The sequence below is a fragment of the Nerophis ophidion genome, linkage group LG12, assembly GCF_033978795.1.
Source record: "Nerophis ophidion isolate RoL-2023_Sa linkage group LG12, RoL_Noph_v1.0, whole genome shotgun sequence".
Classification (NCBI taxonomy): Eukaryota; Metazoa; Chordata; class Actinopteri; order Syngnathiformes; family Syngnathidae; genus Nerophis; species Nerophis ophidion.
This window is the reverse complement of record NC_084622.1, coordinates 6,238,307-6,265,821: the sequence shown is the minus strand read 5'-3', so window position 1 is coordinate 6,265,821 and position 27,515 is coordinate 6,238,307. Positions and strand designations below refer to the sequence as shown.

At 39.8% G+C, this 27,515-nt stretch overlaps 1 protein-coding gene across 4 annotated transcripts in view; it reads right to left on the bottom strand.

The window, feature by feature from the left end:
* Positions 1-27,515, bottom strand: part of shisal1b (shisa like 1b) — an 82,622-nt gene that overhangs the window by 16,388 nt on the left and 38,719 nt on the right. For 2 of the 4 annotated variants that reach the window (XR_009808944.1, XM_061916734.1), the window contains exon 4: positions 7,498-7,659. Coding sequence is in view for 3 of the 4 variants with exons in the window: in XM_061916734.1 (XP_061772718.1) it covers positions 7,498-7,659 (162 nt within the window). In the remaining variant the exon portion in view is untranslated. Of the gene's footprint in view, positions 1-1,922; positions 7,660-23,307; positions 23,615-27,515 lie in introns of those variants that run through there. The other 2 variants (XM_061916736.1, XM_061916735.1) reach the window with 2 other exon arrangements.

Here is a 27,515-nt window from a genome sequence, read left to right as displayed (position 1 = left end):
TGACTTAAATGTAGACATATATTTTTCTTTACATTTAAGTGAGGTTGACAAGAGGTGCATATTCACTCACTGTCAACTGATCAAGTTTGTCAACTGTTCTAATTTAGAAAACAAATTTTCTCTATGATGATAATTCTATCATCAAATCATTACACAATTATATTGCCTGGCTGCTGTAAAAACATATATTTCTTAGCTTTTAACTTCAGTATTAAAGGGATCCAATTTTACTGTAAGGGAAGTGTCTTATTCACTTAAAAGAAAATACCTGGGAAAGTGTCAAGGTCTCTGACACACCCAATTTAACCCTTTTGTTAAACATGTTTCTGAATGAGAAATAAACAATGTTTTGGATATATTTTGATGTGTGCTCTTTATTTTATTTATTCATTCAACATTTCTTAAAAAAAATTATAGCAACATAAATGTTACTTGACTTGTAAAGGAAGTTTTCTAACCTCAAGTAACAAGAATTTCCGAGTTAGTTGAAGGTGAAAATACATGGAATTGTAGCATGAACTTTATAAATATCATAATTAGGTGAACAAGATCGAGTTGGCATAACTCTTATCTAAACTTGGAAATCTTAGTTAGTTCAACAAGAATATATGAGTTAGTTGAAGGTAAAAACACATGGAATGGAAGCATGAACTTTATTGTTGGTCCGACGTAAATATAATAATTTGGTGAACAAGAAGATCTGAGTTGACAAAACTCTTATCTCAACTTGTAAATCTTAGTTAAGTCAACAATTGTAGCCAAAAGTTGAGAAAACTCAAAAATCTTGTTGCATCACGTTACCTTGAAAATTTGCGTTTTCTCAACTTTTTTTTGTTTTTTACAGTGAAGGTGTTTTGTCAAGAAGACAGACACTGATGCTCTCCTGTATAAAAGCAGCTTCCACCCCAAGCAGTTGGTGAAATCTCAACTGCTGAGGTTTCATAGGATTTGTACTAAGCAGGTGGAGTTTCCGGTGGCCACGAGGGCCCTCTTTTCTGCCCTGACGAGGGGGGGCTACTCTAGGTCTTTCCTCAGGAAACAGACTAAGGTCTTCCTGGACCAGAAGAGGCCTCCCCTGGGTCATCCATGATTCCTCCCATCACCACCTACTCTCCCCCGGCTGTACAGGTTGCCAGAAAGGTTAAAAATAACTTTCAGACTTTTGTACATAGTAGTGGCAAGCTGCAGGACCACTATTTGGTCTTCGGCCTACCCTAAAAACCCAAACCTGGGTGAACTGCTGGTCAGGGCTCGTGTCAGCTCGTTCCGAGACCCGCCCTTGACTCGGAAAAGCGCTCTCTTCCGCCACACACTGTGGCTTGTCAACCTGCACAGCGGTAAGGTGTTCCGTGCGCCCTGCCGGAGTGAACAGCACACTAAATATTGTGGGTACTGCATCTCTTGCCAACGATGTCACACTATGTACGTGGGCAAAACGGGCAATGCAGTCACCACTAGATTTAATCAACACAAGTACAACATCGTCCGGCATGAAGTTAAAAACACAAGTACTCACCTGGTGCAGCATTTTATCCAGCATGGGTGGGCCTCTGTCCGAGCATGTGTGATTGAAGCCAATTCCAGATGGAGCGCCCAAAGTAAGTGGGCAGAGCTACTCTGAATCACCAGGCCGGGGACCAGGCATCTGGGTGGCATCCGGATGGCTTCAGTGAGGCGTGAGTGCCAGCCCGTCGGACTGTTGATGGACAGCGCACACCCTTTTTACTTCTTCTTTTGTTTTCTTTCCATCATCCCATCCCCTCCCCTTGGCCCTAACCCTAACAAACTTACCTTATTCTTTGGCTTCTGTAGCCTTAAATCCTAACCCTAAACCCAACCCCAACCGGCTTCTCGAGCCCTAAACTCTAACCCTAACCCTACCCCCAAAGAGCAGCAGACCGAAGGATTTCAACACACTGGAAAAAGGATAAAACTTTATTTCTCCCTGTTGTGACGATACAAAGTCAACAAGTGCAATAAATGATCCAACTGAGAACGGTTACGCGACACTCTATCTACATTCGTAGTAAATACTCTTAACTTACAACAGTACCACCACACCCTGAAAACAGTGAGGTATCTTCTGACTACTACCAAGCTTCCCTGTGTGTGTGTGTCTACAGGTGGCTATTCAACTGTTACCATAACAACCGGTGGAGAGACTGCAACATTTGTGTGCTCCACATCCCTTTTGTTGTGTTGGGAGGATGGCACAGTGTCACGTCGGGTCAGGCTGCGCTGCTTCAGACAAAACATCAAAAATAAATCAATGTTTAGCAGAATGACAAGATGAGGATTCTGGAATGTAAATTGGTAGAGTTGGCAGACCTACTAATTAAATCCCCTTTGAGCTGCTGCTGTGCAAAGAATCACACACACGAAAACTGCCTGGTTGGCCAGCGAGTGGGAATAAGTGGGAATAAGGCGGCGGCTGCACACAAGCAGGAGCAGGAGAGTGTGAATTAAAAAGCACCGTTGATCTCTGGGGCCAATTATTTCTCCTGGACAAATTGTCTTCCCGTGCCCCTGAAAGCACATGGCGGCCGGTCAACCAATTAAATGTGAGTGTCTCCACAGGGAATGAAATGCTAATATTATTGCAGATAAGGCCAAGACAGTGGGAGGGAAGGCAAGGGCACGCTGGAATTTGTGCGACTTATCGCAGCGAAATGTCGTCGTTTAACCTAAAAGCCCAAAAAAATTTGAAAAATGATGCAAAACAGCATCTCTGCGGTTGCCATGGAGCCCCAGCGTGACCTACTTTCGTGGTCCGTAGCGTACATTCATTCGAACTCACGACAAACACAAAAAATCTGCTCTCTGCAAAGCAAATCAGCCCCAAAGCCAGTAGAGGGCATTATACTAGCAAACAAAAGTGCTTATTTCCCCCAAAAGACACAGTTTGATTCAGTACGGTACAGTTTACTTAAATGGGTTGTACTTGTATAGCGCTTTTCTACCTTCAAGGTACTCAAAGCGCTTTGACAATACTTCCACGTTTACCCATTCACACACACATTCACACACTGATGGAGGGAGCTGCCATGCAAGGCGCTAACCAGCACCCATCAGGAGCAAGGGTGAAGTGTCTTGCTCAGGACACAACGGACGTGACGAGGTTGGTACTAGGTGGGGATTGAACCAGGGACCCTCGGGTTGCCCTCGGGTTGTGCACGGCCACTCTTACACCACGCCACGCCGTCCCCACTTCTAAAACAATTTCTTTGTTGGGATCCAACATTTGTACTCCCGATCCCATATCAGAGCTATGAGTATTGGCCGATACAATATCAGCATCACCCACAGTCCATACTTGTATTATTCTGTAGTGTGCTATGTTAGAGAAGGTTTGATCAAGTAAAATTAGTCAGTGCAAAATTATAGGTAGGAAAATGTATACTTTATGAGAGATTTTGGCGACCCATACTAGTTTCATAAAATCAAGGTCATGACGCAGTAATGATGTGGACACGCTTGTTACTAGAAAAGAAATATGCAACTATAGTTATTCGACTTGTTTATATCGACAAATGTGTTGTCGACTGCAATATTGTTCAATTAAGGACACAGTGCTTACCGTAAAATTCGGACTATAAGCGGCTAGTTCATGGATTTTTTTTTGGTAACAGCCATCATGTTTTGTATTCAACAAACAGTTTTCAACAGGCACTAAAAAGGTTTGTGCTCTGGCGCCATCTTTTGAACAAGTTCGCTCACTACAGGCGCTGCCGGGTAAAGGTCTCCAGTATTTCCTTCTGTGTAGTGCTCTCGATCGGAAGTGCCGTTCCGTCTCCCAGTTGTCCATAGTGGTTCTACTCGTATGGTTTCCATGTTTGCAAGTTTTACAACATAGCTATAATATTTCACACTTACTACACCATCCCATGTATGATGTCTGTAGGAGTGTTTTCATGCATATTTGTACTTGCTATTGTAATGTAAGCAACCTTGCGTTGTTAGCATTAGCTGATATGCATTCTTTTAGTTTTGTTTAGGTTTGGGAAATTCACCAACACGTCACCGCGGAGTTGAGTCTGTTTAGCTGATTGGAGAGCTAACTTGCGCAGCTAGTAGGTCAATGACAATGATTTCTGTTTTGTATGATCATCCGTTTAATGCCGTGTTACATGCACGGTTTGGAAACAAATAAAGGTATGTAAATAAACATTTACAAAATATTTCTTTGTAAATAACTCATTTTACAACGTATATATCTGCATCTTACAGTCCGGTACGGCTAATACATGGGAAAATATTGTTTTCTTCTCAAATTTAGTCTTTGCGGTGCGCTCTACAGTCCGGAAATTACGGTAGTTATTGTGTAGCTGCTAGCTCATAGTAGCCTATGGCTTACCATGTTTATATTTTTGTAAATTTCTTCAATAAAATACAAAAAATTACTAACTTTGTGTGCGCATTGGAGCACATTTAGATGTTGACTGGTGTCCAGCTTTACAAGTGAACTGAACTGCTTGTATCGGAGCTTTAAGTCGATACTGTTTTTTATGCTGATATCTCAAATATCCAATATCAATAGTGTGTGAATGTGAATGTGAATGTTGTCTGTTAATCTGTGTTGGCCCAGTGATGAGGTGTCGACTTGTCTAGGGTGTACCCCGCCTTCCGCCCGGTTGTAGCTGAGATATGCTCCAGCACCCCCTGTGACCCCGAAGGGAATAAGCGGTAACAAATGGATGGATGGAATATCAGATTAGCACACCCTTATATATTTCTGGTTTACAAACAAAGTCAAATCACAGCATTATGTTGTCGCGTTGACCTTTAAGACAAGGTTACGCTGCAATAAGATGACCTTTACCCTAATGCCATCCCGACCGACTTGGCTGGCCTCACAGTGAATATGCAAGATAAGCAGGGCTCTAAACAGTATCATGCACGCACTGAACTGCTGGCTGGAAACGCAACTAATCTGTCCATTTTTTTTTTTGTGAGTAGCTATCATTCTGTAAAACGTACATTTTAACATAGGCGCTACATTTCCATATAAGGGCGTAAAATGTACGTTTGTAGAGCTGACACTAAGGATCGATAAGTATGTTGTATATTTTATGGAGGATTTACATACAACACCATGAGTAATGCTTTGAATGATATATGACGTTATCTTCGTGTTCCCATGAGAATTTTGCTGGAAATTGTACAAAAAGTAAACTACTTTTTCTTTTTATTGTAATGTTTTAATTAAATTAATAATATTCATGTATTATTATAATACATTAATAGTGTATTAATAATGTCATTTAAATTATTTGGTAGCTTGACTGTTTAGAAAGGTGTCTATGAATACAATAAATTATTTCAATAGTACTATATTAAAAGAAAACTAACGTACAAAAGTACATGTGCTAATTTCACAAGTTAATGTTTTCCCTCCATACATTTTGTCATTACAGTCGTACCTCCGCTTTTGTCTGATTGTGTTTTTGATATTTTGACAGTTTTTTTTTTAACATTTTGCCAAGGTGTTCGTATACTGTCTTGGTTTTTGTAGGACCAAACATTGCACGTAACAACTAGTCGGTTTGCCTGCATAAGTGATCCACATCCAAATCGCAATTCTTACTTATTCCAATTATAAATTGATTTATATATTTTTTTTAAATCGATGTAAAAAAAAAAAAAAAAATGTAAATGCATTTTTAAAAAGATTTTTCATGTGCCATTTTAGCGTATACGTCAGCAGTCACGCTGCAAGAGCTGTAGAAATATAAGATAAAAAGACTAAATTTTAGAAAATAATTACTAAAAACTAGTGGAATTAACGAGCTGCATGGATACATAATTTTAAATTAAGATATGTACAGTATATCTAGAAATGAGCAGGCCTTTTCGGCTAAACATTTTTTAATTTATTTTGAAAACCAGCAATACTCAACTTGTAATTCTTAATCTTCTGTGTATGCGAGGAAAACCACAATATCTTCTTTTAAAAGTTTTATTTTTTTACTTAATTCTAACATTTTTAAACTACTATGGAAAAAAATAAAATTTTTCATGCTAAATTTAAGATTAGTCAATGATAGCTCTAAAAATTTTAAATCTTGGCAAGTGGCAACTAAATTGCAGTGCAAAAGGTTCTTTTGTAACCTGTTGGGAAAAGTTTTACAATAATTTACATATAAAATAATATATTAAGAGAATCTGTATGAATTGAGAACTCTGTTGAAACGAGAATCAATTCTGAATACAATCATTACCTCAAAAAGTGAAGTGAAGTGAATTATATTTATATAGCGCTTTTCTCAAGTGACTCAAAGCGCTTTACATAGTGACACCCAATATCCAAGTTACATTTAAACCAGTGTGGGTGGCACTGGGAGCAGGTGGGTAAAGTGTCTTGCCCAAGGACACAACGGCAGTAACTAGGATGGCACAAGCGGGAATCGAACCTGCAACCCTCAAGTTGCTGGCACAGCCACTCTACCAACCGAGCTATGCCAACTTGTGAGTTGTTTTAAGATTCACACCCCTAAAATAAAGTCCCCAAACAAAGAATCCCAACTGTTAACTCAGTCCCTGTGCTTTTTATTAATTGAGTAGGACTCCAACGTACTCCACCATGGGGCCACAGAAAATTGCAAGTTCCAGTACTTTTAGCAAAATTATCTCTCCCCTTGCAACAACAGTCTTCAATAAATGTAAACAAGGATGTTAAATGTTCATATAGCATTGTTTTTTCCATGAAATCTAAAATGATTTGACATTAAATTGGTTTTATGCTACATCTTTAAAATGTCTAGATTGGATTAGCTGGATTTACATTATTTCTTGTCAGAAAAAGCTTTGCTTTGTACCACTTGGTTTTTGTTATTACAAATTAATTTCAGAATATCATTGATAAAAAAATCAGTTTTTGTACAAACTCCTTCCAAGTTCTCAGGAGAAGAGTCAGTACCCAGTGCATTGTGACACCTTGTCATTCTTTACTGTAAGCTACTGTACATTATTGCTTATTGTTTTTCTTCATTTAACTCAATGCCATAGGACTTCTTGATTGTATGATGTCAATTTGTGTATTGCTACAGGAACATGAGGTTAGGTGACCATGGCAACCTGTCCCAAATGGTAAGGTGATGCTCTGGCATCCCTGATCCCTCACTGAAATAACTCACCTCCTTTAAAATAAACACAGCTTACGATATTGAGAAAGCACTGGTGTGGAGACTCCAAGCACATAAGATAATGTCGCTGACAAAAGGCTTCCCTAGTCTACGTGAGATAGATGCTCAGCATCAAGCTAACTGCTCCACGTGTTCCCAAACGCTAACGACCAGCTCACATAAATAAACCAGTAAATACAGAAGAAGTTTGTCTAACTGCTACGCAACACAAACTGTCACATCGGTCTTATAAACATTTCAGAGCCCGCTTTAAGTTCATCCAGTTGTTTACAGTAGGGGTGGGTGGGTATTCCACTCCACTTCACTCCATGTCCTCACAGCCATAAGGGTCTTCTTAGGCGTGTCAGTCACTCACTACTTTGTTATTGTTGTCCTGCTGTCAGTCCCTCTGTGCTTTGTGCTCTTCAGAAGGGGTTGCTGAGGGCCGAGGTCTGTGCGAAAGACTCCATGTAGGCAGGCTAAGTGTAGGAAGGCGTTTCCTCTGTACCATGGAAGGAAACAGCGTGTTGCTACTGCTCTGTTGGTGAAAAAAAGGAAAACTGTCAATGATTGTTGTTACTTGCACACATGTACCTATTTTATTTGGTTTGATTGACTGTAATTGTATTTTCGTTCTCGTACTACACAATCTATTCTACTTCCTGTATTTTACCGATGATCTCCCAGCAGGCACAAATACGTTGATTATACACACATGTCCTTTAAAACGGACTTTGATGGAATGTTGGAAAATATTTGAATTTGTAAATTGAAACAACGTTGATGTCCAACGTTGGATCCACGGTGTTGGTTGGGAAATTACCAACTTGCAAAGGTCAAATCAACATCTAAACGTAGTCAAGAAGCATTAACGTTGTATTTGTGTTGTAAAATATTTGTTGGGAAATGACCAAAATTCAGAGGTCAAATCAACGTCTCAAACTGATATTGAATAAACGTTGTCAAAAAGCATGTTGTTTCAACTTTGTATTTGTGGTGGAGAATATTGTTTGGGAAATAACCAAAATGTAATGGTTAAATCAACGTCACAACCTAATATTGAATACATGTCGTCAAAAAGTATGTTGTTTCAAAGTTGTATTTGTGTTGTAGAATATTGTTTGGGAAATGGTCTAATCAATGTCACAACCTGACATTGATTAAACGTCATCAAAAAGCATGTTTTTTCAACTTTGCATTTGTGTTGTAGAATATTGGTTGGGAAATGACCAAAATTCAATGGTCAAATAAACGTAAGAACCCTACGTTGAATAAAAGTCATCAAAAAACATGTTGTTCCAACGTTAGGTTTGAGTTGCTCAATGCCGGGACCTAATTCAACAAGTTCTCAATGTTATTTCAATGTCTTGTGGCTGCTGGGATAGTCCAGGGGACCCCAAACGTTATTACTCAAGGGCCACATAGAATTCGGACAGGGCCAGGCTATATGTCGGACTAATTATATATACTGTATATACAAACCCCATTTCCATATGAGTTGGGAAATTGTGTTGGATGTAAATATAAACGGAATACAATGATTTGCAAATCATTTTCAACCCGTATTCTTTTGAATATGCTACAAAGACAACATATTTGATGTTAAATAAATAAATGGGTTGTACTTGTATAGCGCTTTTCTACTTTCAAGGTACTCAAAGCGCTTTGACACTACTTCCACATTTACCCATTCACACACACATTCACACACTGATGGCGGGAGCTGCCATGCAAGGCGCTAACCAGTACCCGTCAGGAGCAAGGGTGAAGTGTCTTGCTCAAGGACACAATGGACTTGACGTGGTTGGTACTAGGTGGGGGTTGAACCAGGGACCTTCGGGTTGCGCACGGCCACTCTTCCACTGCGCCACGCCAAGTAAGTTAATGATTATTTGCACACAAAAAAAAAAGTTTACGAGTTTGAACATCAAATATGTTGTTTTTGTAGTGCATTCAAATGAATATGGGTTGAAAATGATTTGCAAATCATTGTATTCCGTTTATATTTACATCTAACACAATTATAACACAATTACCCAACTCATATGGAAACGGGGTTTGTATATATATATATATATATATATATATATATATATATATATATATATATATATATATATATATATATATATATATATATATATATGTATGTGTGTGTATATTTTTTTCTTTCTAAAGTTCAATGAATACTTAAACAGTGGTGAAACCAGGTATAATCAGTTACTATGAGTAGGGTTGCCAATCAGCCCTTGAAAAACGGAATTGTCCTGCATTTAGACACAAAAGTTTGCCTAATGGGGACACACTTTGTCCTGTTAATGGAGTTTATGTGCAAAAATAACGGGAGGTTTCCAAGGAAGACTCAGATTTCTTATTATTCTTTTTACAAGCAACAAATGACTGTGTGTGTCATAAACTGTGGTCATGCAGCAACTTACTGTCATATAGGGGTCTCCATTTTTTCATTACATTAGTCTGTGTTTTTATGGTGCCGTTTGTGATGTCTGATGATGTCTAACTTTTATCTACATGTTTTTAATGGACTTTGTTGTTTGCACTATCAACCTGCCTTTGGCTACAACCTAGCACATTTCATTCTTTTATGTGTATTAATAGGCATTGTCCCATGTAACAAATAAAGACACTCTAATCTAAAATATCTTTAGTATTCTCCATTGTTTTTTATGCTTAAAAGTTGATGCATTAATTGGAGCACCATTTTGAAACTTCTATTTTAAAGTGGTTCTGTGTATTGAAAAATTTGCATACTACGACATTCATAGATCCTGCGTGACGAAAGGTTTGCGTGTATTAAAAAACGTGCAAACTTGATAGTGCCTGCAAAGCTGATCTACACAACTCCTGCGTGGAGGATTGTCTCTGAAATGAGCGTAATAGGAAGGGCTATTTTTTTTACAGAAATACACAGAAAGGGTGCACAAAAAAAATTGGTTTACACCCAAATCGTGATTCATTTTCATCCTGATTCTATATCGAGTCATAATTTTCCAAAATGGATTTAAAAAAAGTTGAGTTTTTTTTAAATAAGAATCTTTATATATATATATATATATATATATATATATATATATATATATATATATATATATATATATATATATGTGGAAAACATATTCTGAGTATCAATATGCCCATAATACTGGGAGGAGGAGAATTAATTTTAAAAATTTTAGCACACGCAATATGATTTATTTACACTAAAACAGTTCTGTGGGCGCTGTTTTGCGTTTATATTTACCTCACCTGGGATGCTCGTACAAGCTGGCACAGTTAAGCACAAATAGTTGTGAGACAAGACAATATTTTTGAGGAGCCGTTAGGGACATTATTCATACATTACTGAAATGCTCTCACATAAACAACTGAAATGTTTTTCTCTCACACACACTACTGAAACACTCTTATACACATTACTGAAACGCTCTTATACACACAACTGAAATGCTCTCACATAGACAACTGAAATCTTTCTCTCTCACACACCGTACTGAAACACTCTTATACACACTACTGTAACACTCTTATATACAGTACTGAAATGCTCTCACATAAACAACTGAAATATTTTTCTCACACATACACTACTGAAACACTCTTATAAACACTACTGAAATGCTCTCACATAAACTAAAATCTTTTTCTCACACTCATACAACTGAAACACTCTTACACACTACTGAAATGCTTTCACATAAACAACTGAAATCTTTTTCTCACACACACACATCTGGAACACTTATACACACTACTGAAATACTCTTACATACACTACTGAAATCCATCCATCCATTTTTTACCGCTTGTCCCTTTTGGGGACTCGGGGGACTGCTGGAGCTTATCTCAGTTGCAAATGCTCTCACATAAACAACTAAAATGTTTTTCCCACACACCCTACTAAAACACCCTCATAAACACTACTGAAATGTTTTTCTGTCATGTACACACACACACACACACACACCTGGAATTCTTTTTCACGTGTATTTCTTTTATATATATATATATATATATATATATATATATATATATAGTATATTCTTTTTCACACGGATTTCACCTGTGTGTGTGTGTGTGTGCTTTTTACACATGCTGTGAGAGACAACCAATTCAGTAGTATGTGTGCAAGGATTTCAGTTATGTGTATGAGAGAGGTTACATTCTGGTTCCGGTCACCAATAATCCCCACCCCTTTTCAGACAATTTTTTTTATTATTATTATTTTTTTTAAGTCAAGTTGTTTTTGGACAGGGGAAGCACGGTGGAAGAGGGGTTAGTGCGTCTGCCTCACAATACGAAGGTCCTGATTAGTCCTGGGTTCAATCCCAGGCTGGAGATCTTTCTGTGTGGAGTTTGCATGTCCTCCCCGTGACTGCGTGGGTTCCCTCCGTGTACTCCGGCTTCCTCCCACCTCCAAAGACATTCACCTGGGGATAGGTTGATTGGCAACACTAAATTGGCCCTAGTGTGTGAATGTGAGTGTGAATGTTGTCTGTCAATCTGTATTGGCCCTGCGATGAAGTGGCAACGTGTCCAGGGTGTACCCTGCCTTCCTAGCTGAGATACGCACCAGCGCCCCCCGTGACCCCAAAGGGAATAAGCGGTAGAAAATGGATACATTGATGGATGTTTGTGAACAAAATGTCTGCCTCACTGCCGACAAGTAGCTTAACCGAGGCAGGAGCTCTACTTCATAATTTGAGGGCTTCAGCAAAGAATATAAGAACACTTTCAATGTAACATCGGTGGGGCTGCAGCCGTCGGTTCCACCTGCAGGACGCAACACCTGAGCGGCCACTTTCTCCTCCTGACAGCCAAGCAGCCTGGAGCACTCGTTCCAGTGCGAGTGTGCGCCGCAGCATTATCAAGCGCAACGTTTCAGCTCATGGACATCAAGGCAAGAGGAGGAAAAGGTAATTAGACATTATTTATTTGTAAATGATTGTTGAATCCCACGAAATGTAAGGCAACATGGCATCGTAGTCAGCTAAACAGTTTGCCTTGTGTGCCTCCACTACAAACAAGTTAGCAACTAGTGTTTCCGCGGCTCTTAAGAGTTTGACATCTATTGCAAACTTGGCGTTTGTCTCGGAGGAAGCAGAAACAAGTACACTGTCAAATCAGCTAGTATTTTTTGCAGCGTTGTTGCTATGATAACATGTCGAAATGTGAGTCACGTCGTGGTACGTCAGTAGGTAATCATATACTAATAATAACGGATTACATTTATTTAGCGCTTTTCTATCGACCAGATAAGGGGTCCCCAAACTACGGCCCGCGGGCCGGTTACGGGCTTGGTTACGGTTACAGTTTTGGGGCAACTTATTAACCATCTGATAATGTCGATGTGTGAGGCTTGTTTGTCAAAAATGAACAATATTTTTGATGCTGTCAGGTACTACAACGCACTACTTTACTTGCATTCATGTACAACGTGAGCAAAAAGTCTTGTTCATATTTCTAGTTGAGTGTCATCTTATAGGCAACAAAATGATGTGCTTTAGTTGTGCTCATAATCAGTAGTTGCTTTAGACAAAGACAGAAAGGATATTTTAATGATGCACTCTGGAGAGGAAATCTTATAAATACCAGAATGGAAAGTTATCATGTGACAACATCATCTAATAAAAGATCATAGAATGAAAAAAAAAGGTGTGCTTGTGGCGACACTGGAGGGATTTCTATGCAGATTCTTCTTCAGTCTTGCACATCACACAAACGCAAGCACACACGGCAGCAGTGTGGTGTTAATGAACCGACACCACGTGGTCACTGTTGATCTCCTTTGATGCTGGACTCTCAGGGTGCACATCACAGCTGTGGTTACGTTACATCATTATAATATTATTGTTATCACCACAGGAGCGCATGCAGTGTGTGTGAAGATGACAAAAGGGGAGTTACGGTGTAAACGTTAACAGCGGTGACTCTAAATGGACTAAGTGTGTTTTTAGAGATTTATTTACAGTTGAGACAGATGTTCAACTGAGTAGACCCACTTTTCTGAGCCTGTTCCGTCCTATATGCACCCAAAAAAAAAACAATTTTATGCCACATTAAATGTGACACACATGTACAGTATCAGCCGTCATGGTTAAGTAATACATTTAGGAAAAGCTTGAATAATTCTGCCACTGACAAACTACATTTAGATGATATGTGGGGGAAGTTCTACAGTCCGAGGCTGTGTTAGACCAGGGTTGTCCAAACTTTCTGACTCAAGGGCCACAGTGGGTTAAAAAAATTTTGGTAGGGGACCAAAAGCCGTAAAAAATAAAAAAATAAAAATAATTCACACACACACATATATATATATACATATATATATCTGCGATGAGGTGGCGACTTGTCCAGGGTGTACACGCCTTCTGCCCGATTGTAGCTGAGCTAGGCGCCAGCGCCCCCCCGACCTGAAAAGGGAATAAGCGGTAGAAATGGATGGATGGATATATATATATATATATATATATATATATATATATATATATATATATATATATATATACATACAAACCCCGTTTCCATATGAGTTGGGAAATTGTGTTAGATGTAAATATAAACGTAATACAATGATTTGCAAATCATTTTCAATCCAAATTCAGTTAAATATGCTACAAAGACAATATATTTGATGTTCAAACTGATAAAAAAAAATTATTTTGCAAATAATCATTAAACTTTAGAAATTGATGCCAGCAACACGTGACAAATAATTTGGGAAAGGTGGCAATAAATATTGATAAAGTTAAGGAATGCTCATCAAACACTTATTTGGTACATCCTACAGGTGTGCATGCTATTTGGGAACCGGTGGGTGCCATGATTGGGTATAAAAAAAGCTTCCAAAAATGCTCAGCCTTTCACAAGAAAGGATGGGGCGAGGTACACCCCACAATTGCGTGAGCAAATAGTCAAACAGTTAAAAGGCCTACTGAAACCCACTACTACCGACCACGTAGTCTGATAGTTTGTATATCAATGATGAAATATTAACATTGCAACACATGCCAATACAGCCGATTTAGTTTAATAAATTGCAATTTTATATTTACCGCGGAGTTTCTTGTTGAAAACGTCGTGGAATGAGGACGTGTGCGCGTGACGTCACGGTCTGTCAGGAAATATTAGCGCAGCACCATTTGCAGCTAAAAGTCGTCCCTTTTCATCGCGCAATTAAACAGTATTCCGGACATCTGTGTTGCTGAATCTTTTTCAATTTGTTCAATTATTAAAGGAGAAGTTAAAGTAGAAAGATGGAGTTGGGAAGCTTTAGCCTTTAGCCACACAAACACAAGGTGATTCATTGTTTAAAATTCCCGGAGGTGAAGCTTTACTATGGATCAGAGCGGTCAAGCGAACATGGTTCCCGACCACTTGTCAACCAGCAGGTTTCGGTGAGAAAATTTTGTTAAAAAGTCGCCTCTTACCGGAGATCTGTGGAGTTTGCGCCGTCCTTGTTTCTCTCAGACACTGGCCTCAAGACACCCGTGGACACACCCTTCCGAATATCAGGTACTATTTAATCTCACTAAAACACTAGCAACACAATAGAAAGATATGGGATCTTAGTAAATGTGTCTAAAAACATCTGAATATGTCCCAATGCAATCACCTTTTTTTTGTAACTTTATTTATTTATTCATTTATTTATTTTTTCTAGTCCTTCGCTATCAATATCATCATCCACAAATCTTTCATCCTCGCTCAAATTAATGGGGAAATTGTCGTTTTCTCGGTCCGAATAGCTCTTGCTGCTGGAGGCTCCCATTATAAACAATGTGAGGATGTGAGGAGCCCTCACCCTTGTGATGTCATCGTCTGCGACTTCCGGTAAAGGCAAGGCTTTTTTATCAGCACCAAAAGTTGCAAACTTTATCGTTGATGTTCTCTACTAAATCCTTTCAGCAAAAATATGGCAATATCGCAAAATGGTTAAGTATGACACATAGAATGGACCTGCTATCCCCGTTTAAATAAGAAAATCTCATTTCAGTAGGCCTTTAAGAACGTTTCCTCAAAGTGCAATTGCAAGAAATTTAGGGATTTCAACATCTACCGGTCCATAATATCATCAAAAGGTTCAGAGAATCTGGAGAAATCACTCCACGTAAGCGGCATGGCCGGAAACCAACATTGAATGACTGTGACCTTCGATCCCTCGGACGGCACTGTATCAAAAACTGACGTCAATCTCTAAAGGATATCACCACATGGGCTCAGGAACACTTCAGAAAACCACTGTCACTAAATACAGTTTGTCGCTACATCTGTAAGTGCAAGTTAAACCTCTACTACGCAAAGTAAAAGCCATTTATCAACAACATCCAGAAACGCCGCCGGCTTATCTGGGCCCGAGATCATTTAAGATTGACTGATGCAAAGTGGAAATGTGTTCTGTGGTCTGACGAGTCCAGATTTCAAATTGTTTTTGGAAATATTCGACATCGTGTCATCTGGACCAAAGGGGAAGCGAACCATCAAGACTGTTATCGACGCAAAGTTCAAAAGCCAGCAGCTGTGATTGTATGGAGGTGCTTTTAAAAAATAAAATTCACTTTAGTGCCCAAGGCATGGGTAACTTACACATCTGTGAAGGCACCATTAATCCTGAAAGGTACATACAGGTTTTGGAACAACATATGCTGCCATCTAAGCGTCGTCTTTTTCATGGACGCTCCTGCTAATTTCAGCAAGATAATGCCAAGCAACATTCAGCACGTTTTGAAACAGCGTTAAAAAAAGAGTGCGGGTACTTTCCTGGCCCGCCTGCAGTCCAGACCTGTCTCCCACCGAAAATGTGTGGCGCATTATAAAGCGTAAAATACGACAGCGGAGACCCCAGACTGTTGAACGACTGAAGCTCTACATAAACAAGAATGAATTCCTCTTTCAAAGCTTCAACTATTATTTTCCTCAGTTCCCAAACTTTTATTGAGTGTTGTTAAAAGAAAAGGTGATGTAACAGAGTAGTGAACATGCCATTTCCCAACTACTTTGTCACGTGTTGCAGCCATGAAATTTTAAGTTATTTATTATTTGCAAAAAAAAAAAAGTTTATGAGTTTGTACATCAAATATGCATTCCATTGACTATGGTTTGAAAAAGATTTGCAAATCATTGTATTCCGTTTATATTTACATGTAACACAATTTCCCAACTTATATGGAAACGGGGTTTGTACATACATATATATATATATATATATATATATATATATATATATATATATATATATATATATATATATATATATATATATATATATATATAATTTATATACATTCATGTACATACCTACATTCACCTACATTTCCTTGAATTGCCGCAGGATATATAGTATGCGCCTGCCTTTAGTTACTTTGCAAAATAATTAGCCCATGCTAAGTATTACCGCCTGGTCAAACTCGTGACGTCACGAGAGACACTTCCCCTGTCATCATTTTTAAAATGGAGGAGGCTGATTTCAATACCGGTAATTTGAAATCCCACGAAAATTAAGGCAACATGGCATCGTCTTATCAGTAGGATAAGAATAGCTCTTATCCTACTGAATAAGAGCTATTCAGTAGGATTTAAGGTCCAAGCTTACATCACACTCAAAATTTTACTGCATGCTTCTGGTAAGTGCCGGAGTGAAAAGAGGTTTTAAAATAATTAGCGCATGCTTACTTTTATCGCATGCCTTTGGTAAGCGCAGGAGTGAGAAGAGGTTTTAAATTAATTACCGTGTAACGCACGTGAAAAAACCCCATTAAATATCCTTTTATTTAAATATCCTTTCAAAACCCCATTGAATATCCTTTTTTAGTTAAATATCTTTTGTATTTAAATATTCTTTCAAAATCCCACTAAATATCCTTTCAATTTATTTTCATCGTTTAAGCTGTCCTTGCGTAAGGTCATTATGTCACGCATTCGCGTGACCCAACGCGGGAAGCATAAAACCCGGTAGTGGGCTGCTCCCAGGAAGAGCCAGAGGGACACGTTGGGCGACGTTGCTGCAGGAGTCGACTACTGGAGCCGTGGGTCGTCGTGCGAGAGTGTTTAAGTGTGATTTATCTGCGGAATTGGCCAGGTTGGATGGCAAGCTAGAGCCTGAACTAGAGTCTGAAGCTTTATGCCTGGAAATGAACCAACTGAACTGAATCCACCCAACCGAGCACCGGGCGGGCAGGAGGCTCCTCAGCAGCCGCTCTGTTTTTCCCTTTGTTTACCATAATGCAATTTGTTCATTTCAGTCCTCTTGAACATTCACTTTTCCCCCGTCCATTCACTAAAACCCCTCTGGACACTGCCAGCACAACGTGGACTTTGGACTCAATCAAAATCTCCTGATGATTGAGGGAACCCCTCATGAAACAGTTCTGTAGAGATGAAGTAGTCTTGTGATTTTTCCCACACCTACATATATATCTATATATATATATATATTTACATATATATATATATATATATATATATCCATGAATTCCTAGCTGAATCGGTTATAGAGTCATGGATCGGTTATCGCGAGACTTTGCATGGGTTGGCTAGATTACAATATGCGCCAGCGTCTCTAAAACAACACGAGACCTGGAAGCTACTCGCCAAACGTGGTAGCTGCCTAGCTGGTATTAGCACGAGTGATAAACAAGGGACAACACGGAAAATGAAGGAGGAGGAAAACGAAAGTGTCTGTCTGACCGAAGGTGATAATGGACCGAGAAAGATTTTCAATGCATCGGTGAGACAGAAATTGGAAAGTTTTTGGGTTTTATAAGAAGGAAGGTAAGCTCGACAGAAGCTATGCTATTTGTAAATTGTGTCGAGCATCGTTGACGTACACTGGCAGCACTACAAATCTCGACCAGCATGCAAAGAAGAAACAGGGCCAAGAGTACGGAGAGTTAAAACCCTGTGCCAACGAGCAGGAGTGTGCAGCAAGCAGTAGCACACAGCCAGGGAGCACCATTCCTAACTTATTCGGGCAACTTGGTCACAATTCAGCACGCGCTAAGGAAATCACAGCGTCAATTACGCGTTTTAACGCCAAGGGATTATGTCCTTACAACATTGTTGAGGGGGAAGGATTTCAGGATTTGATTCATATGTTAGAGCCCAGGTATAAGATACCGTCCCGAAATCATATGACCAACACGTGAATGCCAGCGTTGTATGCCCAAGTTAAGAGCCATCTACAAAAAGAGCTGGCAAATGCCGAGCGAGTGGCAATAACAACAGACACTTGGATGTTATGTACGACCGAGTGTTATGTGACGATCACGGCCCACCACATCTCTCCGGATTGGAAGTTCATTTGTTACAGACCAGGGCATTCAAAGGATCCCACACTGTGGGTGCTCTGCTGAAGCAGGCATGTGCTGACTGGAGCTTTCTTGATAAAGAGCCAGCCCTAGTAACTGACAATGCCACAAACATGATCTTAGCTGAAGCAGAAGCAGAGATGAGCCCTCACGTCGTGTGCTTTGCACACACAATAAATCTGGCCACACAGAAAGCCTTCAAAGTGGACACAGAAGCAAGGATGCTGGGGAGGGTGAGGAGAGTGGTTGGTTTTTTCACCGTAGTGTCAGGGCAGGAGAAATTCTACAAGACAAACAGAAACAACTGGCCTTGCCTATCCACAAACTCATCCAAGACGTGTCCACCCGGTGAAACAGTAGGCAGAATATGCTTGAACGTGTACTGGAACAACAGCCTGCCATTTCTGCTGCACTTACAGTATGTCCAGGGATCTCAGAAGAGAAGAAAATTAACACTCTTAAGGATAAAGACTTTTGCGATATTGAAGACATTGTCAAGCTGATGGCATCGGTCAAACTTGTGACCACCACCATGTGTGAAGACAACCGGCCCACACTCTCAATGATTTCCCATGTCAGAGCAAAGCCTAAAAATAACTTTGAAGCATCAGATGAAGACTCGGTGGTGATCAAATATATGAAACAAGCATTCAGAAATGACTTGGAGAAGCGCTACACCGGCCTGGATAGATCGATCTCTTCTACACTGCAGCAGCTCTGGACCACCGGTTCAAATCTCTGCCCTTCCTGACGGACCATGATGCTGAGCGGACGTTCACAAGCATAACAGCCGAAGCTACATCCCTGCATAACAAGGTAAATCCCCCAACACAAAATCATTTACTCAAAACAAATTTCATATTACAATGCATTCTCAAGTCTACTGTCATTCGATGTATTCTGACTGCTGTTACTGTCTTTTTTGTTCAGTCCAGAGAGGTCCACTGCAGACAAATCCATGTCAAACTGAACCTGCCCTTGGAGATCTGGACATCAGCATTGATGCACCCCAGAACCAAGAAGAGCCAGATGGTACGTGTATTTTATAACTTGTAATCAAGAAAGAGTTAAACTTATGCTGCAGCGATGAAATATTGGCATACAACAACACATTCAATATTATGAGAGACTCGGCATGTAAATAAAAACAGTTTAATAATGATGACGATGATAATACAACTTTTACAAATGTGCACAAAAATGTGATTCATTCTGAACCTCAGGTGACAATAGATGAAATGGTAAAGTCAGGTACAAAACAAGCACCACTGAGGCATGGCAAACAAAGCCTGTAATATACGGTAATTGTTTTCTATTTCAGATGATGACCCTCCTGTCAAAAAGAAGAAAATGTCAGCGTTGGACCAGCTGTTGGGAAAATACTTTGAAGTGAGGATGGCGGCTACATCTCTCCCGTCCAAAGGCAAAACCCAGTAACTCAATGTTGGTCAAAACTGAGCTGATAATAATTTTGGAGTTCCTAGGTGATATGCTTTACATTAGTGTATGCGATATTATAATTTGTTCCGTAAGTAAGCTGTTGCGCGCATGGCAGGACTTATCAACTCCCACATAAACGCGCAGATACAACAGAAAAACCTAGTATCTCAAAGGACCAATCGGAGCTTCTTTGTCAGTCGCCTTATTGTCTTTAATGAGACATTTGCACGAATGGGGGCCGACGGTCAACCTGATTATGTGATATTATGGCACGGGGGGATATTTGGAAGATTGGCCCAGGACGTTGCAAGCACCTTCATTAAATGTATTGTTCTTGATTCTTCCCCTTGCATACTCTTTTGGGGCAGATAACTGTGGAGGTCAAAATAAAAACTGGACGCTGTACACGGCTCTTGCCCAATGTGCAAACGCAGAATGGGGCCCACCCGAGATTGTGATAAAATATCTTGAGAAAGGGCACACGTTCATGAGAGCAGATTCAATCCATGGCTCAATTGGCAAGAAAATGAAAGCTCAAGAAAACATCTATAAGTTGGATGACTTTGTAGATCTTTGTAAGACAGTATCAAGATAGATTGGTTTTCCTGTGTTTTCTCAAAATCAGCTAGAAGTGAGTTACTAGGTTTTGCCTTTGGACGGGAGATCTGTCAGAGACAAGGCCAGTGAAGATGTCAAGAGGTAGAGAGAGCGTGATCCATTGCCCCTGCAAAAAAAAACCTCTACAGTGGTGGAAAGAGCAGCAGGATTTGCCACTGCTGTCATCTCTCGCTAAAAGATACCTCTGTATCCCGGCCACCAGTGTGGCATCTGAACGTGTGTTCAGTACTGCGGGAGACATTGTTTCCACAAAACGTAGTCTACTCAAACATGAGCATGTGGATCAGTTGATTTTCCTTAAAAAAAAATCTGCCCTCCAAAAAAACAGAGGACAGTGATGATGAAAATGCACAGGCATAGTGTAAGTGAACTACTGCTTTTTGACCTGGGAAACAGTACCCCACACACAGTAGTTAGATTTTTCTTTTTACATATGTATTTATTTTCTCTATTATTTTACACAAAGCACTTGTTACTGTGCTTATGGTTGCCACATTTTGAGATGTGTTATAGGTGTGTAACTTGTTTACATTGTAAAGTTGCACCTTTGTTACCTACCTCTAGTGTTCAAAACACTATATGCTCAGGCTGAAATATTGCATCTTTGTTACCTACCTCTAGTGTTCAAAACACTATATGCTCAGGTTGAAATATTGAATCATTGTTACCTACCTTTAGTGTTCAAAACTATGCTCAGGCTGAAATATTGCACTTTGTTGTTACTATTCTGTGCTACTTTTACCTCTGGAGTTCCCATCCTACAATTCAGCCAGACTTTTTTTGGTCCATGTCTAAAAATAAATACATTGACATGTGATTTTGTTGTTCTGTTTTTTTTTGACAGTGCCATAAAGCCACAATGCATGGGGATTTGGAGTCTTGAATATTAACCGTCAAATTGAATCGTATCGTTCGGAATCGAAACTAATCGAATCAGTCTGTAATAAAAGGATATCGTTTTTTAATCGAATCGTAACCTGTGTATTCAGATGCATATCAAATCGTTTATCAGAGAAAGATGTACAACCCTAATATATGTATATATATATATATATATATATATATATATATTTTTTTTTTTTTTTAATTTAAAAAATAATATTTTTCTAAAAATGAGAATCGATTCTGTGAGAATCGCGATCCGTATTCGAATGGATTTTTACCCACACTCCTAATATATATGTATATATGTATATATATATATATATATATATATATATATATATATATATATATATATATATATATATATATATATATATATATACACACACACACACATGTATATACAGTCGTGGTCGAAAGTTTACATACACTTGTAAAGAACATAATGTCATGGCTGTCTTGAGTTTCCAATACTCTCTACAACTCTTTTTATTTGGGATAGAGTGATTGGAGCACATACTTGTTGGTCACAAAAAACATTCATGAAGTTTGGTTCTTTTATTATTTTATCATGGGTCTACTGAAAATGTGAACAAATCTGCTTGGTCAAAATGTTTACCTGCAGCAGTGTTAATATTTGGGACAATGGTAGAAAATGGATGGATGGATGGATGGGTTACATGTCCCTTGGCAAGTTTCACTGCAATAAGGTGTTTTTGGTAGCCATCCACAAGCTTCTGGTTGAATTTTTGACCACTCCTCTTGAGAAAATTGGTGCAGTTGAGCTAAATGTGTTGGTTTTCTGACATGGACTTGTTTCTTCAGCATTGTCCTCACGTTTAAGTCAGGACTTTGGGAAGGCCGTTCTAAAACCTTAATTCTAACCTAATTTAGCCATTCCTTTACCACTTTTGACGTGTGTTTGGGGTCATTGTCCAGTTGGAATACCCAACTGTGCTCAAGACCCAACCTCCTGTCCTGTCCTGTCCTTGTCCTGAAGATTTTGGAGGAAATCCTCCTTTTATATTGTCCCCTTTACTCTCTGTAAAGCACCAGTTCCATTGGCAGGAAAACAGGTCCAGAGCATAATACTACCACCACCATGCCTGATGGTGGGATGGTGTTCCTGGGATTAAAGGCCTCACCTTTTCACCTCCAAACATATTACTGGGTATTGTGGCCAAAGGGCTTAATTTTTGTTTCATCTGACCACATAACTTTCCTCCAGAAGGTCTTATCTTAGTCCATGTGATGTCAGCTGAATCAAAAATTTAGCTTTTTGGCAGGTTTGTGGGATGTTTGTTCTCCAAAAGAAACCATATTAATTTCCATACACTTTTGAAAAAGCTCCAGGGAGCCACTCGGGTGGCGATAAAGAGCCACATACAGCTGAATGGATGCAATAAGGCACAATTAAGCATATGAAGTCAAGTTGATATTCAATTTTACTGGTACATTAAAGAAACAGTAAGTAGTCATGCTTAAATGTTCATGTTAGCTGTTTTTACACCAATACAAATTCCTTGAATGTATAAAAATGTACTTGAAAAATAACAGGATTCTGATTCGAAACCCTACCCAACTCTAAACTGTTTCCTTAATGGAAAAAGTAAGCAATTCTGTTGTCGCAATATCTACCCTAGATCACCTACTGTTCTTTAAATATGATCAGCCAGGACACAACCAGCTGTAGTGTGGTAGCACCAGACTCCTTTAACTTAGAGTTCTTTTTTTCGAATTTGCTTGTTTATTAGTAAAAGAGCTTAAAGCAGAACATCTGCTCTCGAGGGAGTTGTTCTATAAATATATGGACTGAGATGAGTGTCTCATGGCTCCGTCTTTCTAAAGTAATTTCTGATGTACACTTACTGTTTACGCCATAAATTGGTTGAATATTGTGGCCATGTGTAGTCGACAGTGACTCACCATGCGGTGGATGTGTTGTAGGGCAGCAACGTGGGGCTGTGCCTCTCCCCTCGCAGGCTGTGTCTGGGCTGGTAGTGGCCCGCCATCATGGGCTGAGCCTGGGCCTGTGCTTGGCTCTCCTCCTCCATGGCCCTGTGCCACTGACTGCGCGCCTTCTTAAGCCAGCGGCCCCCGAGACCCCACTTCTCCAAGTAGACCCGGCACAGCTCGTAATTCATTGCCGAGTAATAGAGGAAGTCCAGAGCCAGCAGAACCATGACGAAGAAGCCGTAGATCCACACTCCCACCAGGGCTGTGTAATTACTGCAGGATGGATACGCGTGGACAATAACATTCTGTACTTTCAAAAGACTTCATCATAATAAACAAACACTGGATGTGAATAAAACTAAAATATATGAAATATGGTTAAATGTAATTCATATATTAAATACATTAAAGGTCATTAAAAGATGCTATGTAAAATACAAGAGGACGTCTTCTAAACTAGAAGCATATTAGAAGTACAGTATGTCCAATTTGTATTTTACTCAGTCATTAGATGCTTAATTTTTAGGGAATTTTTTTAGGAATGTGCCGATCAGGATTTGGGGAAAAAAAGTAAGTGATCGCCATTGCCCAATGTGCCATTGTTTTGCCCTCAAGGGCTACAGTGAAACTGTGCCAATAAGATGCGGGCCACACTTTGGGCACCCCTGACTTAAAATCATACTTGCCAACCATCCCGATTTTCCCAGGAGACTCCCGAATTTCAGTGCCCCTCCCCAAAATCTCCCAGGGCAAACATTCGCCCAAATTTATTGGGGGCGTGCCTTAAAGGCACTGCCTTTAGCATCCTCTACAACCTGAAACCTTCACCCCTTAACAGCCGCATGCTGTCCAGGCGTCCGCTTTTCATCCATATAAACAGCGTGCCGGCCCAGTCACATAATAATGTAGCGTTGGATGGGTTTAACAATGGTTTTTACTCAAAGATGTCAAGAAATGCTGACACGTTGTATGATCTTTTAACTGGTTTAATGATAATGTTAATATCAAGCACACACACACACACACACTAACACACAAGTGAATGCAAGGCATACTCAGTCAATAGCTATACAAGTCACACTGACGGTGGCCGTATGAACAACTTTAACACTGTTACTAATATGAGCCACACTGTGAACCCAGACCAAACAAGAATGACAAACACATTTTGGGAGAACATCCACACCGTAACACAACATAAACACAACCATACTTGCCAACCTTGAGACCTCCGATTTCAGGAGGTGGGGGGTGGGGCGGGGGCGTGGTTAAGACGGGAGGAGTATATAGCTAGAATTAACCAAGTCAAGTATTTCATGTATATATATATATATATATATTTATATATATATATATATATATATATATATATATATATATATATATACGTTTGTATAAGAAACACTTGACTTTCAGTGAATTCTAGCTATAAAAATATAAATGAATAAGAGAAATACTTGAATTTCAGTGTTCATTTATTTACACATATACACACACACATAACCCTCATCTACTCATTGTTGAGTTAAGGGTTGAATTGTCCATCCTTGTTCTATTCTCTGTCACTATTTTTCTAACGATGCTGAACACCCTCTCTGATGATGCATTGCTGTGTGGCACGCACAAAAGGGATTTCATCAAATGCACTACAGTCTGGAATCTTCCATCTCTCCCTAGCATGGCCCAAAAGCGGTCAATCTTTGCTTCCTGAGGAAGATCTTCACGGCAAAGCAATTGGTAGTCCACTCCTTCTTCCCGGAGGCTATCCAGGTCCGATCACAGCTGTGGCTTGGAACTTACAAGCGTATTTCTTCATCTTACTCGTCATCGGTGTCGCCATGGCTGGGAGGACGTTAATGAAACTGCCTAACAATAAACCCGCATAAGAAACCAAGAACTCGCCCTCGATCATTCTACAGTTATAACGTCATTGGGCAGGCTCGCTGTTTATATTGTGGGAAAGCGGACGTGAAAACAGGCTGTCGACACGTCACTAAGGTCCGCACGGAGCTGGAGTAGGCGTGGCTTCCAGCTCCGCCTGATTTTCGGGAGAAAATTTGTCCCGGGAGGTTTTCGGAAGAGGCGCTGAATTTCGGGAGTCTCCTGGAAAACCCGGGAGAGTTGGCAAGTATGAACACAACAGAACAAATACCCAGAACTCCTTGCACTACTAACTCTTCCGGGACGTTACAATAACATCTACGGCTTTTGAAGCTCAGTGCACAATTGCACACACAACGAGAAGGAGACGAAGTAGAAGAACGAAGAGGAGACATGGCGACGACGAATAAGAAGAAGAAATACGCTTGCAAGTTCCAAAATGATTGGAAAAAATAATTTCATTTCATCCAGGACAGCGTGAAGGGGAAGGGGTATGTTGCCTGCACCTCAACCACGCCCCCCCACACCACACCGCAAACCCTAATCTCCCGAATTCAAAATATGTTACACACCGTGAGGAGTATAAGGATCAGGCATACAACTAGCTAATCTAACCGCTGAGTTAGCTTAAAACAACACCAAAAAATGAGTGCTTAGTAAAGTTTAAGAAGTGTAGATGGAAGCAAGTTGCAGCAGAAGACAGGAAACAAATAACTAAATAGATTAATAAGAGTTACAAAGAGGATAATTCTCTAAAAATAACTGTTAGTATGTCAGCATTGTTACAGTCAGTACACCATACATAAGAAGACAGCGGATTGATCCATAAATTTGTGGTGTCGATACCAAGGGAAGAATCAGCGTATGATCGATACTAAAGCGATTACATTTTTATGTAAATGTGATCGGCGTCACGGTGGAAGAGGGGTTAGTGCGTCTGCCTCACAATACAACGGTCCTGCAGTCCTGGGTTCAATCCCGGGCTCGGGATCTTTCTGTGTGGCGTTTGCATGTTCTCCCCGTGAATGCGTGGGTTCCCTCCGGGTACTCCGGCTTCCTCCCACTTCCAAAGACATGCAGCTGGGGATAGGTTGATTGGCAACACTAAACTGGCCCTAGTGTGTGAATGTGAGTGTGAATGTTGTCTGTCTATCTGTGTTGGCCCTGCGATGAGGTAGCAACTTGTCCAGGGATATACCCGCCTTCCGCCCGATTATAGCTGAGATAGGCGCCAGCGCCCCCCGCAACCCCAAAAGGGAATAAGCAATGGAAACTGGATGGATGGATGGATGGATGGGATGTAAATGTGATCGGTATTGTTATCATTGATGACTGGCAGCATTAAACCCTGAGCGAATATCCCTATAATCATCTCTAATTGTGTGAAAAAATACTAGTCTATACTATAATTTATTGTATTTTAACAATTCTACTTAACGTATTGTCAACAATGATATTAATCTACATTTATAAAAAGTCTCATGTCATATTCAAAGCATTAATATTTCATAGTTTGGTGTTGAAGTGGCAGTGTCCTTGTGATTGCACTCCGGTTTAGAAGTTAAGAATCTGTTGTCACCATGGTAATGTTGCTTCACGAACCAGCCAGGTCACCTCTCACATTGTAAGTGTAACAACAATTAACCTTCCTCTGCCGTTTCCTCAGCAGGGCATAACGGATCCGACACTGTAGAATGACACTAATTAGCTGTTCCTGCATCCCACAACAATACCAACAGACTGACACCGATCCAAAGTATGTCAAATGACAGTATTTATGTATACTTTTCCTCCTGATGACCAATAACAAGAAGGTCAAAAATAATAATAATGATGTTATTACAAACACGTCATTGATGCGATCAAGCCCTGCTTGACTTTTTACGGCAGTTACTGGCGCTTTATGGCACCGTATATAAAAGCAGAGCAAACTAATTGAGCACAGGTACACCAACATCAAGGATTTTGTTTGAAGCTAAATTCCTATTTCACTCGAGGGGAAAGGAATAAGTCCCGTGGCAAGTCCCTTGGAGTGGATAACATACCAGCAGAGCTGGTAAATAGCGGAGGAGAACACAACTTCAAAGCCCTAACAGAAATATGCCAACGTATATGGAAGGAAAATAAGTGGCCGGAACAATGGAAACAATCAACTTGTTATTCCCCTTCCAAAGAAAGGAAACCTCAAGAAATGTGAGAACTATAGGACCATAAGCCTTATTATTCACACAAACAAAGTGATGCTACGAATAATTATCAACCGCCTCAAAGCAAAAGCTGAATAACTATTATC